The 18,348-nt window shown below is 53.0% G+C and overlaps 1 protein-coding gene across 1 annotated transcript in view; it reads left to right on the top strand.

Moving 5' to 3' along the window:
* The window catches only part of ADAM9 (ADAM metallopeptidase domain 9), a 764,238-nt gene that overhangs the window by 346,680 nt on the left and 399,210 nt on the right, over positions 1–18,348 (top strand). Inside the window, exon 3 of the mRNA XM_085634568.1 lies at positions 13,331–13,395. Within this exon, the coding sequence (XP_085490694.1) occupies positions 13,331–13,395 (65 nt within the window). The remainder of the gene's footprint in view (positions 1–13,330; positions 13,396–18,348) is intronic.

The raw sequence follows: 18,348 nt of genomic DNA, 5'->3' as shown, positions 1-18,348 counted from the left end.
CCCGCACCGACCCCAGTTCTATCTGGTATGCTCCAACTGCCACCGAGGGGAAGCAGGGCACGTCGCAGGTCACAAACCCGGCTGCAGGCACCGGAAAGGCGATGTCTCCTCCGCCGCCACCCGCCTTCGCGCTCTTCCGTGTTCTGCCATGCTAAGGCCTGCTCCGCTGATCATAACCGTCTCCAGCCACGACGGTCGACTCCCGCCGTCCAGTCCAAATGGGCCGCTAGCTACAAGCCCCCGGCCCCCGCGAGACTCGCACCAAGTGTCCGCCGTTCCCAGGGCAGGGGCACCACCTCCTCCGAGCCCAAAGGAGAATCGCTCACCACAGGCCCCACTTTGGCGATTCCAGGCCCGATTGACACAGAGCCGCCCAGCCCTCCGTGCTCCCCGCCGTTTCTTCTGTAGACTCTATGCAGGGGGGCCGAGCTCCCCCTGGTCTCGCTGTCCTGCGAGGAAACACTGGGACCAAATCCCGGCTCTCTATGCGCCAATGATCCCTCCGTGATCCGCCCCTTCTCCGGCGCTGCTCTCACCGTTCAGGACAGCGGGCCAGACCCGCGCGACCGCAGCTCCTCTCCACAGGCTCCCGGGAGCTCCCGCACCACTCTGGAGATCGCTCACCAGGGCTCCCGTAGCTCACCGCCCGCCCCGGGCACCGGGGTCTCTGTCGCTGCCTCCTCCGGTCCTCAGGCCGCTCACCGGCACTGCGCTCTCCAGCGCGGCCTCCACAACGCCGCCCTCCGCATCAGCCGACAAGCGGCCAAAACAGCTCTCGACCTCCGGGCACCACCCCGACCTCGATGATTAAAGGTCGCGGGTCGCTGGGGATCAAAATCTTGGCACCTTCAGCGCTAATAACGGCCCATCGGCCGGTGCTGCATCGGACCCTGGCGGGAGCTCCGGAGCAGGACGTCTGCTCACACCGCCATCTTGGCTCCGCCCCCAGAACTAGATTTAAAGGCTTGTTTACAGAAATCGAGCAGTGGTGGATGAATACAATAGATAGGGTTTGTCAAGGGAAGAACTCGAGCTTAAGCTAAAACAATTAAAGCCAGCAAATTGAAAGCAAGCAAATGTGAGTTTCAAACCACAAAGCCAATGGTAAACAGGCAGAATGCATTCCCAGGGAAACTTTCCGAATGTCCCCAAGATGTTGTTAGCAAACCAGACTGTTGCGTTGTCAGGTAGGTTTCGACCTAAAGAGCACCCTAAGCTACAATAAGACCCTGATATCTGAAAAGGAACCCACAAAATAACCCCTTAAGAATAATTTGAGTTTCTTGAACTCAGCCTTGTGTTTAAAATGATAGACCCAACTGTCAGTCGGTAATATTTAAATTGCTTAAATAGTTACACTCTAGTGAGACTGGGAATTCTGACATTTTCTGGTGGACTGCAAACCCTTTGGCTGCTTTTAGGACTGTGTGCAGTATAAGTTCTGAAAGCACCAATGGCCCTATTCTATAACAACTCGCAACCAGTGTCTGCCAGCTAAGCGGCTGCTTGCTTCCCCCACTCAAAGTAGCTCTTTTTACCCCATAGCTTGTTTTTCGCACTGAAGCAACAAGTGACATAAAGAATGGTGCTACCCTACATAGTTTAATTAGGTTTTTTTTAGCACAGTATTGGAGAGGGAGCACATGGTCTTCTTGGTCTTTAGTAGCATACTGAAGAGCTTGCACTCGGTACAGTCATGAGTAGACCAGCCCTGAAGATCCAGGGGTATAGCTTATCAGCTCATGAGTATGAGGAGAGCAGGGTCGAATTTGAGGATAGCTGTATGCCGTGGCCATACTCCATTTTCCATTTTCATAATGATAGGGCCTGGACATCAGCATCGTGACTAGATGCCTAGATACCAATAATCTGTTAGGCTGATTTCAGGGTGCCCTTCACTTCTAGGTCTAAACACTATTGCTTGGATTCCCACAGCTTGAATTTGTCTACATCTTACTTAGCCTACCTCCAGTTATGAACTGCATTGGAAGTGGTTCACATTGGGAATCTGCGGGAAGGAGTTTTAGAAGTCAAGTTGCACACCTTGGGTGAAGTTCTTTTTAAAGGAAATGCAGCTTCCTGCAGATTCCTTTTTGTTTTCCTGCCTGCCTCCTCTGATGCTGTCAGTGTCTTTCTCTTTTTTTTTCTTTCTAGAAACTTGTTTTATTTTGTCTCTGTCCTTCTTTGCTGTACGGCTTGAAACAAATTAGAAAATGTTGGCAGAATTGATGTGGCTGGTGCCAATGACACCTGTTATGGGGTTCAAGATGTCATTAACAGTGTAATCTTGTTATTGATTCATTTATACGATCTATTGCTGAAATGTTGCTCATAAGACTAGGCATCTCCAACGTTTTTTTTTTGATAAACAAGTTTTTATTGTTCTTTTTTGCAACAAAAACAGTGAGCCTTTCAGACCAACAATATACATTCGTCCCATCTGGGAATCATTACCCCTCTCAGCCCCCCCCCGTACCACCCCGCCCCCCACCCCGCCCCACCAGATCACATTACATTTCCTAACCATTTCCCCCACACCCTACGGTATTTTTTGTGGCAGCCCCGAGCTTGGTAGAGAGACCGCTCCTGCGCCGCACACCAGTCCACTCCCGCGCTCCACCTGGTCAGACTGGGCGGCTGCGGCTGTTTCCAGGCTGCCGCAATGTCCCGCTTTGCCACCATTAGCGCTGTCATAAGGAACAGTTTTTCAGCGCGGGAGCCGTCTAGTCCATCAGTGATACCCAAGAGGATGTGCTTGGGGTCGTGCGGCACCTCCCACCCCAGGACATCCGTCAAGTCAGTTTCAATGCTACGCCAGTACCCCTCCAGTTCCGGGCATGACCATACCATATGGATGAAGTCGGCCGGGTCAAATCCACAGCGAGGGCAGGCTGCGTCGGTGGAGAGACCCGCACGGCGCATGCGCGCTGGTGTAAGGTATGCCGCATGTAGATAATAGATTTGAATGAGCCTCAGCTTGGCGGAGGCAGTCACCAGCCTGGGGGCCATAAGGGCGTCCCGCCAGTCGATCTCGTCCAAGGGACCCACCCATTCCTCCCATCGCTCCTTCAGACCCTCCTGGGGCACAGGGGTATTGTTAACAAGGGAACGATATATTCTGGATATGCCTCCCTTTCCTAGGTTACCCATCAGAACCTGAGCCTCCGGGGGGCTATGGTCCGGCAGCCGGATGTCAAGCGGGGTGTGTACCCGTATGGCGTGTCGCAATTGGAGGTATCTATAGAATTGGGATGAGTGGAGAGAAAAGCGCGCCCGCAGTTCAGAGTATGAGCACATGCGCCCCCCTCGCCACACGTCCCCCAGCTGGGAGATACCGAGCAGATCCCACGATCCGAAGCCCTCCAGCCCCACAACCTCCCGCAACCATGTCCCATGCCAGAGAGGGGTGGCGCGCGTCAATGTCCCGGTCCATCCAGTGTGGCGGAGCGCAGCCCGCCAAGCCAGGAAGACCGCCCTAGTGATGTCGGGGCAGGAGGTGGGAACCGGGGCGCCGTACATGCGGTCCTGAACGCTGGAGAGACCCAGGGCTTCCAGTTCCACCCTGTAGGCCGGATCGGACCATCCCCCCCCAAACCAGTCGTGGATGACCAGAAGCCGGGTGGCCAGGTAATAAAGGTAGAGGTTGGTCATACCAAGCCCCCCATCAAAGGTGGGGAGGCGGCAGATCGGCAGGGCCAACCTCGGCCGTCCACCACCCCAGAGGAACCTGGTGGCCATCCCGTCCAACTCGCGAAACCACGACCTCGGAAAGGACACCGGGGTGTTCTGCAATACATACAAAAACCGAGGGAGGATCATCATTTTGTAGAGCGCCACGCGCCCCAGCGGGTTCAGCGGGAGCGAGTGCCACCGGGTGAGGTCCGCTTTGGCTTTTTTGACCAAAGGGGCCACGTTGAGTGCCCAGCTCAATTCCGGGAGGAGGGAAACCCAGATGCCCAGGTATTTGAAAGACAGTCGGCGGAGGGGAATCGTAGTCTGCCAATCGAAGCATTCGCGGGAGGGGTGGAGAGGCACGAGGACCGACTTGTGCGAGTTGAGGCAGAGGCCAGAGGCGCGGGCAAAGCGGCCCAAAATGTGGAGAGCCCGAGGACCCGAGCGCGCTGGGTCACCAAGGTACAGCAGGACATCGTCCGCGTAGAGGGCGATCCTGTCCTCCTCGAGGCCCGGCCACTCCCATCCCCGAATGAGAGGATCCGCTCTGATGAGGGCGGCAAGGGGCTCCATTGCGAGCGCGAAAAGGAGGGGTGAGAGCGGGCACCCCTGCCGCGTGCCCCGGCCGATCCGGAACGTTCCTGACAGCGCCCCATTAACCAACACTCTGGCGCGAGGGCGCGCGTACAGAACCCGCACCATCCCAACAAACTTGGGACCAAAACCCACATGAGCCAAGACGTCGAACAAGTAAGGCCACCCCACCGAGTCGAAGGCTTTCTCGAAGTCGGCCAGCAGGAGAGTGAGGTATGGAGATAGACGGTGGCGGTGCGCCAGAGCCACATGGAGGCGGCGGAGGCAATGGCGAGTGCCTCGATCCGGCATGAAGCCGCATTGGTCTGGGTGCACTAAACGCGACAGGAGGGGCCGGAGCCGCTGGGCAAGGACCGCGGCATATAGTTTGATATCGGTATTGATCAGAGAGATCGGCCGGTAGGCCGACCTGTCACTGGGCGGCGGAATGGATTTAGGCAGGACCACAATCGTGGCAATGTCGGCCTCCGGAGGGAAGGAGCCTCTCTCGACCGCCTCCGCGTACAGGGCACCCAGCCGTGGAACCAAGTGCTCCTTGTAGGTGGCATAAAACTCCTGCGGGAACCCGTCCGGGCCGGGGGTCTTCCCTGCGGACGTGCGCCCTATCGCATCTCCGATCTCCGCAGGGGAGATGGGAGCCTCCAGGCTCTCCCAATCACTCGGCCCCAGCCGGGGAAGGCTGAGGGCACCAGCGGCGAGCAAGGAAGCCAAAGACAGATCCGATGCCCGTGCCCGGTAGAGTTGCGAGTAATACTGAGCGAAAGCGTCCGCTATAGCCACGGATGAAGACTGAAGCGCGCCACTCGAGTCGGTCACCGCCGGGATGATGCGCGATGCCCTGGGGTAAGTGGCCAGCCGGTGCAGAAGTGCCCCGTTTTTGTCGCCCCAGCCGTATACCCGCGCCACCGAGGATTGCCAAAGAAGCTTAGCTGCGTCAAGCGACCGCTGACGAATCTCTTCGCGTAGGAGCCGTAGTTGCCGGGTCTCGGCCGGGTCGCCAGAGTCAGAGACGGTTTGCTCCAGGCGCAGCGCCTGAGCCTCACAGGCCGTGAGCTGCTGCAGCTGCGTCAGGCGGTGTTTCATCACCTGTGCCTTAGCGACCCCCCTAACCGTGGCCTTACAAGCTTCCCAGAGGGTGCCCGCCGAGGAGACCGACCCGTCGTTGTCGCCAAAATAAAGTGCCAGCGCGGTCCCCACTTCCTTACGGAGCGCCTTGTCTTGCAGGAACCATGCATTAAAACGCCACAATTGGCGAGCACCGTGAGGCGGGGGGCCCAAACCCAGCAAAAGCGGAGAATGGTCGGATATCCCCCGGGGAAGGATGCGGACGTCTTGGATACCCAGACAGTCGGCCGAGGGGACAAAGATCGCGTCAATGCGTGCCTGAGTGTGGTGGGCGGCCGAGGTGTGGGTATATTGTCGCGTGCGTGGGTGCCAGAGCCGCCACACGTCACAGAGGCCCTGTGCCTCTGCCCACCCGGCCAGCTGCTTCGCCCGCGCCGCGCGGGAGTCCGAGACCGGACCCGAAGAGTCGAGGTGCGGGGCCGAGACGGCGTTAAAGTCTCCTCCGAGAACAACAGTACCAGGTGGAAAAGCAGCTAGCCAGGACGCGGTCAGAGATAAGGCCGAGGACAGCCCCGTGGACGGCACGTAAAGTGACAGGAGGCTGAGTGGCCGGCCCTCGAGCGTGCCGCTAATCGCAACCCCCCTCCCCTGGGAGTCATGGACCACTCGGGCCAGCACAAAAGGGAAGGAACGGCGCAGGAGGACCGCAACTCCCCGCGACCCGCGCGAGAACCCGGAGTGCCACACCCGGTCGAAGCCGAAGCGCGCCAGAAAGGGACAGTTCTCACCAAGGAGGTGGGTTTCTTGAAGCAGGAGCACGTCCGCACCCGCGCGCTGGGCGTATTTAAGGACAGCAGTGCGCTTAAGCCGGTCCAGCAGGCCGTTCACATTCCAGGACAGGATGCGCACTTGGGCTTTGGGGGTTAAATCAGCCATGGCAGCAGTGGGAATGGAGCGCGCCGGGGAGAGGGCAGGCGGGGGGCACCGGGTGGACACCCTTGAACCCAGGCGTCAGCAGAGGGGGCACGGAGCGTGTGGGCCCCTGAAGGACCATGGAGCCCCCACCGGGGGAAGCGAGCGGACGGTGACGGAGGGTGAGCGGCAGTAGAGCGCGCAAATGGAGCTGAGTGAAGGGATACGACGCCTCGCGCCGCGCAGCGCTGTGTGAAAGGCTCAATAAGTAACAGTGCAAACGCAAACAAAACAGTCTCGTGAAGAGAAACCCCAAACGAACCCCCAACCCCAACCCCCCACCCCCCACCCTACACTTCAAAACCAGAAGCATCTGTCGCCCGAACAGAACCAACAGTCACAAGACCCCAAGCTCAGGTGCTCGGGTATGAAGAGCGTAGTGGACCCCTCCTGAAGTACGGATTACAATGTGCGGACCTGGGCTGGCACTGGGGAGCACAAGAATGTGGAGCCCCCCACCCCCGCCCTCGGGCAAGGCTGTTACCTTCCCCGCAACTACAAGAGACAAAGAAAGAAGTCAGATAGCGGGACTGCGAGAAAGGTCTGATGAGTCAATGTGCGTGTTGAGGGGGGCCGGAGATCCGGTCGGCCCAGGCGATGCTCGGCCCCGGGATCCCCCGGCCGCCCGGGAGGAGGCTTCAGAAGAGGCGGAGGAGTCTCTCATCGGTCTGCCAGAGGCGCTCACAGATCGGGCCTTGAGGACTGTGGCACCTCGCCGCTGCCGGGAGCGTGTGCGCTTCCCGCGCCGCGGCCGCTGGGACCCAGCCACAACGGGGCACCCGGGCCTTGCAGCGGGCGGCCCCCCGCCCGGCTGCCGCAGAGGCCGCTCCTCGGTAATCCATGTCCAGGCCGCCCTGGGGGTATCAAAGAACAGCGTCTTACCCTGATAGACAAGTCGGAGGCGGGCCGGGAACTGGAGCTGGTACTGAAGGCCCAGGGAGCGCAGCTGCTGCTTCACCTCCGTGTATGAACGGCGCTGCTCCTGGACCTCCCGGGTGTAGTCCGGGAAAATCATAATGGTGTGATTGTCGTAGGCCAGTTTGCCGCTCACCCGAGCCTCCCGCAGAATGGCATCTCTGTCCCTGAAGTTAAGGATCCGAAGAATGAAGGGGCGCGGGGGGGCCCCTACCGGAGGCTTGGACGCCAGCGACCGGTGCGCCCTCTCCACCACGAACCAGGTTGACAAGCTGCCCGCCGGCATCCAGGATTTAAACCAGGCCTCCAGGAAGTCGTCAGCCCGGCCCGACTCGACCCCCTCCGGGAAGCCCACCAAGCGAAGGTTATTGCGGCGGGCGCGATTTTCGGCATCCTCCGCCCGCCTGTGTAGTTCTTTGGAGTGGGTCGTGAGCTCCCGGACCTGGTCTTGTAATTGATGGATGTCGTCCTCCGTCGCGGAGATCCGCGATTCGGCCTCCGTGATGCGGGCCGTGGCGTTGCGGAGATCCTGCCTCAGGAGCGCAACATCTATCTTCACCTCTCCCACCATCCCCTCCAACGAGGTGCGAGAGGCATCGATCGCGTGTAGGATGGTGGCCAAGTCTTTGTTGGGGGCGGGCGCCTCCCCTCCGCCGGCACCCGGGGGGTCCGGTGTCGCGAAGCGGTCAATCTTCGTTTGGTGGGATGCCGCCAGCTGCTTAGAGCCTTTGTCCTTGCCCATGATGGAGCAACGCGTCGCGCCCTCCGAGGCCGGGGCCGGGCCAGCACCGCTCCACGTCCCGTGCCGCGGGCAGTCCCAGAAGGAGGCCCCCGGGCAAGCCGCGACACTCGGGCCGCACCAACGCCGTACACGGCCTCAATCTGCAGGGCCAGTCCAGCAGCTCGGAGCACCGCTACTGCCCCCGCTCCCAGGATGCAGAGGTCACGGGGTGCCCCCCTCCAGCCCACCGCAGCCCCGTGGGCCACCTCGCCAGGCGGGGGGGACAAGGAGCAATGGGCAGAGGGGCCCCCTCGGCAGCAGCCTCCCAGCAGGCGGCACCAGGCGGAACCAGTTCGACGTCGCCCCCCCCGTCAGGTCGCCGCTGCGGCACCAGAGCGCGCTGTGCGGGGGCCTTCCACAAGATCCAGGGGGGGGCCGAGCCTCCACGGGGGTCCTCGCCAGCAGCAATCACCACCATACGCTCAGGGGGGGGCCGTAGGGGGCGGAGGAGGACAGTCCTCAGGAGGATGCACCGGTTCCCAGGCCAGGGCGCGACAATCTGGTGGGTGGCGGCAGTCACCGATCCGGGCCCAGCCCCACGAGCTCTCACCACTACTCGGGCCGATCCGCCCGCCGATCAGGGCCCCGCGGCCGGGGAAGGTCCAGGGAGGCGCTCGGGATCTATCGCCCCCCCCCCGACTCACCCGCGATGTGTCGCAGACCGGCGTGCCTCTCCACGGACTTCTCTCGCGTCCGGACAGCTGCCAGCAGACAGAGGCCTGCGCCCCTCGTGGAGCGCCGCGGGCGCTGGTAGCAGGCGCCGCCGGCCGAGGAACCGGCCGAGTGCGCACCTTCACCGCGGTGACTCTGGCAGGCGGCAAAGCTCAGTCCCCAAGGCTCAGGGGCAGCCAAAAGTCGCAGCGAGGGTAGGGCTACAACTCCGCAGCAAGTGGCAGGAGGCGGAGTGCAGCCAGGACAGCAGCAACGGAGGAAGAACGGATGTGAGGGGTCAGGTAGCACGGAGCTCTACCTCGGCGCGGCCATCTTGGCTAGCGCCACCTAGCGCCCTCATCTCCAACGTTTTTAGTCATACAGCTTCATCAATGTAGCTCAAGAAGGACCCATACAAATGCGGTTCTTATAGACCGTTATATTCTGTACAGTTAGTCAATAATCTAGCTAAAATATTGCCCATGGGGCAAGGCTTATGTATAACTTCCCTTTGATTGGCTGGCATCAATGATTCCACGGCTTGCTTTTCAAGCACTACTTTTTAGGTCGAGCATTTGAGACGTCTTGTATATACTTTAGTATATATACTTCAATATATACTTTAGTATATACTTATATGTGTATGTACTTTGTAGGCTCTGGAGATCAATCCTAGGACTTGTCTGTTTCTGCTGAGGGACTTTTTTTTCTGTTCAACTGCCTCTATTTAACTGTCTTGATAGAAAACGACCAGCAGAGGTCAGTAAAATACCAGAATTGCTTTTTACTGAGGGACTTTCTGTTTTTTAATTTTTCTGGCAACTGCCTCTGTGAGGAGTTGGCCTGGCATATGCTGGTCACTAGTTAAAGTGGCCACCTTGCACCAGTCCAATTTGACTCTTATGGTAGATAGGTTTAAGACAACCTTTTTAAGAAAGCTATCCTAGTGGTGGCTGTGGAGAGCAGCCTTCAGGCTAAGTCTCTGAGGAATGTAAAGCAGCTTGTTTTACCTTATAATCTCTTGAATTGCCAAATGAAAGGACACCACACAGGTATATATATAAAATATATATGTATTTATTTCTAGACACACTCTACTAATCTCTTTATGAGATTAGAAGTCAGGAACATATGCACAAATCAATGTTTCACAACAAATTAAGCACTTATATGGCTGGGGCCCTAGGGGCGTACCAGACCATATACTAAAAAAGAGGTTTAGGAATGGCGACCTGCAAGGGGACAAGGCCTAGGGCCTTTAGAATCACTGGGGCCTCACTAATCCACCCAAGGCAGGTAAGTAAAGGACCCACGGGAGATGCGTGCAGTGTGAGAACACAGCCACAGGTTCCCTATTGATTTCAATGGAGCAAGTCACGTTTGGATTTTTAAAGTTTTAGGGTGCTTCGGAAGGGTCTACAAGCCTGCCACTTACAAGGTAAGTACTTCGAGGGCCAACACACACAGAAGCACCGGAGTGCACGAGTTACCTCACCCAGGGAAGCCGGGTGCATAGGTGTCTTTTGGTGTCGGGTCGCGGCGTCGTTTTCAGTGGAAGCCGAAGAAGATTTGCTGCTTGTGAATACTGGAGAAGTGTCCGGTGGAATCCAAGGCTGGTTTCAGAAGAAGGAAGACCTGAAAGCAGAAGGGACAGTGTTCACAGTCACTTGCCAGAGACCCGGGCCCAGGAAGATGGATGCCCACAGTAGTCGGGTGATATCAAGTGATTCACGGGTGTCTTGACTCTTCAGCCACGAGGTCCAGGAGGCATCAACGATGACCAGGAGCTGTATTCAGAGTGTCCCACGAAGTCTGCAGCTTATTGAGTTGTCGGCAATCGGATTGGAGCCAACAAGCCTTGGCAACAGCAAGTCTTGTGGAATGTGAAGAAAGTCAGCGGTGCAGACCAGCAAGGTCTGAGGGACTCACCCAGCGAGGGTAAGTCAGGGCAGGCCTGGAGCAACCAGGGGAGCCCTTAGGTTTTATGAAGTCTTCAGGGGACCCACAAGCCAGCCGGCAAGGGATCGCGAAAACGCCTCGTGAGGATTCACTTCACTGTAGCCCACGGTCACTCGGGACGAGGTAGGCCTCTGATTTTCGAGGGAAATCCTGCTGGAGGCTTGGACCACTCGTGGTCCAATGCACAAGTTCGTAGAACGTCGTGAAGGGGTTGCATTTGACAATAGTGCACAGTGCCCAGGTATTGCTGTTCCTCAGCATTCGTGAGGTCCACTCGCCTCAGGTTTGCTGGGGACTCACAATGGCCGTCGAGAAGTCAGGAAATCCACTTCCAGGGCTGCAGGGACTTCGGACTCCGGCGGGAGCGGGAAAGTTTGCGACCGTTGATTCAAAGTTTTGGTGCCTGCCAAGCAGGGGAGTCACTCCTTGACTCCAAGGGAGATTCTTCAGTCTTCCAAAGGTAGTGGAACGTCGAAGGTCCAGTATTCTTCTTGTAGAGCGTCGTCCAGGGATATCTAGTTTGCAATGGCAAGGGTTCCCTATCTTATACTAAAAGAAAGGGAGGGACTAGCTTTATGACCACTCCTCTGGGAGGGTCAGGGTAGGGGGTGGTTACACCCACTTCCCTTTGTCTAGTTTCGCGCCGGAGCAGGGACAGGTAGCCCCTGAACCGGTTTGAGCTGGCATATGCACAGAGGAGCCTACTGCTCCCCAGTGCAGGACTTCAAAGCACTCTAGAAGTGCACCTACCCAGCCCCAATACACTAAATCCTGTCTAGAAGGTAGTGACACCTCCCAGTGACAGGATGCCTATTGTTGGGCCTCCTCCACTGCGAGTTTCAGTCAGCAACAGGAGGGCAGCCCAGTGTCTGTGCTGGTGGCATCCATTTTGTGATGCCAGGCTCTTTCAGATTTCTACCGTGTTTCCACAGTAGGTACATGTCTATCCTTCTAGAAGGGTGGGATCATACTCCCACACCAGTTACTGGTGTGGGGGTATGATTCCAAGGCGTTTGACACCAAACACGACATGTTTTGATGCAGCCATTTACCACTAGGTTATAATGCACTTAAGAGTATATGGTTTAACCGCACCCACAAACAGCCACAGAGAATAGACTCTGAGGGCTGCAGAGGGGCCCTGCTCAGGCAGAGGCACCCCCTCACAGGGAAAACCAAGTACCCTGCCCTCAGGATTGATAGGGCCTGCCTTAGGGGTGACTGATAGGTTTATATGTGTGTGTGTAAGGTGAGATATAGGGAACCTATACCTCAGTGAGGAGTGCTAACACTACCTCACCCAGGCTGCAGTAGCAGGCCTGTGGTGTCAGATTTAGTCTGCTTCCCAGGAGTGGCATAATACATGCTTCAGCCCCTGGTAGGCCTGTGAAGTACCTATGCCCTTGGTACCTAAGGTACCATATTCTAGGGGCTCATAAGGTACCACAGTATCCAATCACTAGTGCATCTAATATGCACTCCAAGTTGTTTAGAGAGAACAGAGAGACTGGGGCCCTGATTAGCAGGGACCCAGCCAGACTATAGCCAGAAACCAGTGTAAACATCAGAAAAAAGTGGGGGCAACATAAGTGCAGATCCTACTCTCCTACAGCCTCAATTTAACTTTCTTTATAGAAAACGACCAGCAGAGGTCAGTAAAATACCAGAATCACTTTAGCATTCTCTAGATTACAGTCCATAGAAATTGTCTTTCACGAGCACCCGTAGACAATAATATTTTTTTCAAATCTTGTATTTTCAGTGATATGACCACCGAAGGCCCTGCTTTTATGTTAAAAACAGAGCTTTGGACTAAACCATTTCCTGTTGAAAGGCAATATTTCTCTCCATGTGTTCCCATACCCGGCGTGTCCCGCAGTTTGGTGCTTACTTTTCCTCCATGTTAAAGAACAGTAGCTGTTTCAGCACCCAGGCTAATGTGCTGCATAACTAAATACATACAAGGTCCCAAAGGCGAGACCGATTGCATTGCAAATGCTTGTGTCTTTCGTGACTGCATATGTTTTCGAGTCATTACCCTTGTGAATGTCTCTCCCCCTGTACTTCATTTTGCTTTCTGTTACCAGACTGATTTACCAATTCGGACCGGTAACTAAAAGGAAAAAAAAAGCGCAGTTACATTTTCTAGGCAAGAACATGGCGGATGCTGTGCAACGTGTCTAAATACAATTGACAAAGGCAGCAGGTCAGAAAGGCAAAGCCTATTGGCTTTGCCAGTGCTTGTACACTATGTTACCACAGGTATGAACAAAACTGAAAATATGAGAAAATTAGCTACTTGTTACTCCAGAGGTATTGTTAGTTGTGAATTTAATTTCAACTTTATTTTCAGAGTTGTCCAAATGCTTAAAAGAATGAAAATGATGAAATACAAATTTTGATTGGCAATTTTCATAAAACATACAACTATGTTGCAGCTTTTGAATCAAGTACGAGTTTTGTTAATTTGTTCAGCTTTTTTTTATAAATAGGTCAACACAAGTAAAATGTTATTGGTGTTTGATTGCACATGTGTAAAGGTTAGATATAGGTCTTTGATTTATATGAAGGTGTCAAGGTTTACCAGTTCACACTGCGCCTAATAACTGTTGGGTTTCTTATTGACAAAACAGTATATTTCATTGATTCATGATTGATTTTTTGTCATGCTTTCTCTTTTATCGTTCTAACACCAATTGGATTTCTCTTTGCATTTTTCAGGACCACGAAACATATCTTATTACCGTTGAAGGGAAGGAATTCGTTCTTCATCTGAAGAAGAACAAGTTAGTGATTACTATATAGTGTGTTCGCTCTGTTTATGTTTAACGTACAGACTTAACATTGAAATGTTGCCTATAAATTCTTGGATACATTGTTACATAGATAACTTTTTCTACAATAAGCCTGTTTTTAATTATGTCTGTGAAATAGAATGGGTACACAGGAAGCAGTAGTTTATATTTTAAAAAGCCAAAATTGATTTTATCAAATCTTAAGAAAATAGTAGATGTTGAATTTCTATCAAACATTGCTAAAAGGGGTTCTGGCAGTGTGTGCTTTGTCAAACAAGCGATACATTTGGATGTCTTCAGACTAATGAGGTTTCCCATCTGGTTTTAATACTATAATTAGTTATGGAAGCAGGTGATTAGTTACGTTCATAGCAATGTGTTACTGTTCTCTAAAATTAGGGTAATCTGCTGTCAAAGGTGTTTGAAGCAAAACCAAAGGGGATGATGGATGGAGTGTTGAAAATTGCAAGCACTCACCCCCAGTCAACTGACCTGGGTTTAATCCATCATCATTCTTTAGCTCACTCCGCCACCCCAGTTCAGACATGGCCATATGAAAATCAGTCTGACCCTGTGCCTCATGGGAACAGTCCAGCCCGATCTGCCAAGCCATGTCTTCCCTGAACCGGAAACAAGCATCCTGGGATCGGTTTCGGGTTCATAACCCTCATCAGCTAGGCTATCTTGAATCCAGTGGTGTTTGAGGCTATCTCTTAACATTGGTTGTGTTAGGATGTCTCCTGATTGGTTTTGGACAGATCTTCAGACTGAAGAGTCATTTTGCCCAGAAAACTTTCAGAATAGCTGTGTTCCCTCCAAAGGCCCTTTTGCTGCATGTTGGGGCTGGACGCCTGCAGAGGGTTGAGTTCAGAGCCTGGCCAGTGGCCAACGGCAGTACGCATTCGGTAGTCGAGTGCCACCGGTGGGTTTGGGTACAGGGCCTGGCCTCCGTCTATGGCCAAAGGCCCTGCACAGTGGGGTTAGGTGCCTGTGGGGGATCGGTGCAGGGACTGGCCAAATGCTAGGCCCTTTGGCCAAACCCCCACTGTGCACAGTCAAAGACCATGCGCAGTGGGGTCAGCTGCCCACAAGGGGTTTGGGCACAGTGCCTGGCCAGAGGCATTGCATGGACTTGCCCATGCACCACACATTGAATGCCCCCTTTTTTTTTTTGTTGTTGCAGTTTTGTTTGCGAGCAGCCAACAGTTGCTCTCGCGCTGTTGTTCCATGTTCTTCAATAGAGACTAACCACTTCCTATGGAAGAGAATCACCAGACTGGGGATTTGAAGTGCTGCACATGATGTTGAGGATTCCTTATATTTGTACGCCTTCTCATGGCAGCATTGTACTGAGTGGTGTGCCAAGCATTCACTGTTTTCTCCTTCCTGGTGCTCCGAATGAGTACTTCATTTCAGTAACCCTGGAAAATTCTTGTAGTGGTGTTTGCATGTTACCACCTTCACTGACACTTTCTTCACTCATGGAGGGATTGAAAAGAACTCCCAAACAACAGACTGAGTAGATCATCTAGCCACATCCTGATTTTCCTGGCAGGCTTCATATCCTTTACATTCTACTTCAGTAGAAGTTTTTTAGTGGTATCCCAGAAAAAAGGTAAAATCTACAGAAATAAATGAGCAAAGTGTGCAGAGAATGCTAATATATTTCAGTGCTACTCCCTAATAACAGAGTGGGACCTCCTTCACAATACATCAATACAATTGCATCAGCCAGTCAGATGTACTTTTTCTGAGTCAAACAGTACTATTTTCAAGAACCACGGTATCGCAACACAAAAACACAGAAATATCACCTAAAACGACAACATATCTTGATTATTTGCAACTGTAAGAAAACCCTTAGGCACAAACTTAAAATAAAATGATCCCTTCATACTAAGTGCAAGATTTCTTCAATAAGCCCAGGTCCTGCTCACCTTTAGCTGGAATCGAAGAAGGAAGTAAAGGCCCTGCAGGAGTGTTGCTGGAATAACTCATTGTCTCTATGGCTCCCGCGAGAGTACAGTGGTGCCTAAAGAAGTCATAAATATAAATAAAAATGAAAGTAGCCATTTGATAGGCCACTCAAAGAACACCACTCACAAAATAAGTCCCCGGCCTTTAGAAACAGCCTCAAATGATTTGTCTGACCACCATTGCCAGATTGGTGTTTAAGACATGCAGTTTGGTGTCCATGCTATCACAGTCTATCATGTCTTCAGACAGAACTAGACACAAGAAGACACCACAATATCCGAGGCCAGAGAAGTAACCCCTGGTGTAGCAGTTTTTAGGTCTCGCCTAGCTATTGCGTAGCAATTGCAATGCGAGACTCTAGTAAGGGGCTCCCAAAAGTGCTCCCAAAAGTGGATTGCATAGCGAGCACGCGCACAATCACGTGCATCGTGCCGCCATGCAATCCGTTTGGCATCGTACTTCAAAGGGTCGCTCCCCCGCCTGGAATGCGCTCCCCCGCCAAGTGCGCGCGCCACGCTCCGCCGGGCTTGTCTTGTTTTAAATGGACATTTATGTTGAGCGCGGCGTGCTTTTCTTTTGTTCATTGTTTTCACGAAAGCGTTTATTTATTCGGATTTGCACCGCCCCTGTGGTGGGCTTAATCCCGGCCAACAAAGTGTCGATTAGTCACAGTGTCGGTGTATGCTGGAATCGCTCACATTTCGGTCAGAGGCCAACGGTCTTTTTCCAGACTTTTATTTTTTATTTGTTAACTCTTGACTTGTTACAATAAGCACGCTGCAATCTTCCTTGAGTAATTATGTATGTCTGTCTGATCTACTGTTGATGGGCCTTTATGCAAGCAAAGGAAATGGGGCCCCATTACCTAGTTTAGTAGTAAAAACTGTTATAACTGGGGTGCAGTGGCCTCCTCATACTCCTTGGCGCCTGTGCCGCTTCACTACTTTACAACCACGCCCCTCCTGATGACGTTCAATCTCATTTAAGGATGAACATAATGCAGAGGCCTTTCTTTTCGACAACACCCCAGCATGTGAGGAGTTTGGTATCCGGTGTGGTTATAAACACTCGACATATTAAAAGTGTGTTTGCACAGCCTGCAACCAGTACACTCATATTCATAACAAGAACTGACACTTTCCCTTCTACCTTAGTCACCCCTCTCTCTTTCTTTCCTATTTAATTCTCTCCGTTACCTCTTCTTGATATTTCTATTTCTTCTTTTTATATAGTCTGTTCCACTCTTTCTTAGGCACCCTGTCTCATTTCCCTGTCGTCTGTATTTCCTCTCATTAGCCATTCTCTCTTTTTCTTTGGCTCTCTATAACCACCCGTTGCACCTCTTTTCACTCTATCTGCGTGTTTCTCGCTTTCTTTCCCCCTCACTCTCCGTTTCTCTCTCGTGCAAGAACTCCTCTTCATATGTTTCTATCTACACACCCTCTATTCCTTCCCGCACAATTAAACCACCCTAATTGCGCCTGCCAGTGTATCGCTCTCTCCCAGCTCCCCTCTCTTCATATAGGTCAGTCCTCTCCAGTTTACTCCCTCCCCTCTGCCACTCAATAACTGTCGATCGATCACACTCTCGCCATCTTTCTCGCGATAGGTCACCATGTGTCCACTTTCAGTGAAGTCATGCAAACATTTTAAGGGTTGCTCGCCTAATGGGCAGTGTGGCAAAGTGATGAAAGCATTTCGCTCAACAGATCTAGGAATGCCTTGGCCAGGCGGGACGCCCCGGGGAAGAGGGGAGGGGGTGAGATTCGAGGTCGGTGACTTTCAAGCTCTATAGAAGGCTACCTTATGCCCCTGAACACTGTGTCTCTACACCCTGGTCATGGTTCGTAATTGCACCCCCCTCCTCCACCGTTTCTGGTCGGGGCTTCTTTTTCCCATAGTCTGTAGGTTGTATTCACCATTCTACAATCCTTCCACTTGTTTTTCTCTACTATTTTGTGGCGTTACTCAGAGGCATGGTCAGTGTGTCGCGTGCCCTAGCGCAAGGAAGGAAATGGGCCCCTGTTTGAACTATTAAATTCAGCAATAATCTGGGCTCAGTGAGCCCCTCTAGACTCTGGACACCGGTGCCACTGCACCTGCTGCACCAATAGAAGATACGCCCCTCGCCTAACTACAAGATGTTCTATCTAATGGCACATGCGTGTTTTTTTTATGTTTTATGTGATTCGGTGCTGGTCTGGAGTCGACATTGTATACCGGAGGCAGCCAGGACTCAATTTCCTGGCCGACCCGGTAATTGCATCTCTGGAAAACATAACCCTGTTGTCCTCTGTGACAGACAGAAGCAAGAAAAGAGCGTGCCCCCTAGTTGTGCCTATGTGTGTCTCCCTTCCACAGAGCAGTAACAAGTAGTTTGGTCTTTGCTAAAATAGCGCCCTGGGCCTGGGGGGAGGACATTTTGGCACCCTTACTGATGGTAGTGAGTTAAATAAGGCAGCAGGGGGTCACTTTTCTGTTCACTGGTCAGTACCTGGATGAGCAGGGACTGGCCCCTGAACACAAATAGCCCCGCACCTCCCCCAGCTCACCTAAATCACTAATAGCAAATGAAGGGTATGTTGATGTGTGTCAGCAGGAGCCAGAGGGTGAAGTGAGGGCAAGAAAGGGGGCTAAAGGGGTGTTAAAACATCACCTGCCTTGTGATAATAAAGGATAACAAGCATTTGCAATGCAATAGGTCTCGCATTTACGCGAGTTTGAGCTATTGACATTGCAAATGACAATGCATTTATCTGTTTTTAAAACTTAAATAAAAGGCAGTCATTTGCAATGTCAATAGCTCAAACTTGCGTAAATGCGAGACCTATTGCATTGCAAATGCTTGTTTGAACATCTAGCTGGACAAAAAAAAAAGTGCTCAGGAGGTTACATGCACGTTGTGAAACCAGGTTCTGCATCAAGACAAGGCTATAACTTGCACTCCCAGCATGCACTATGCACTAC

This window comes from Triturus cristatus, chromosome 11 (genome assembly GCF_964204655.1).
Source record: "Triturus cristatus chromosome 11, aTriCri1.1, whole genome shotgun sequence".
NCBI lineage: Eukaryota > Metazoa > Chordata > Amphibia > Caudata > Salamandridae > Triturus > Triturus cristatus.
This window is presented reverse-complemented; position numbering and strand designations above follow the sequence as displayed.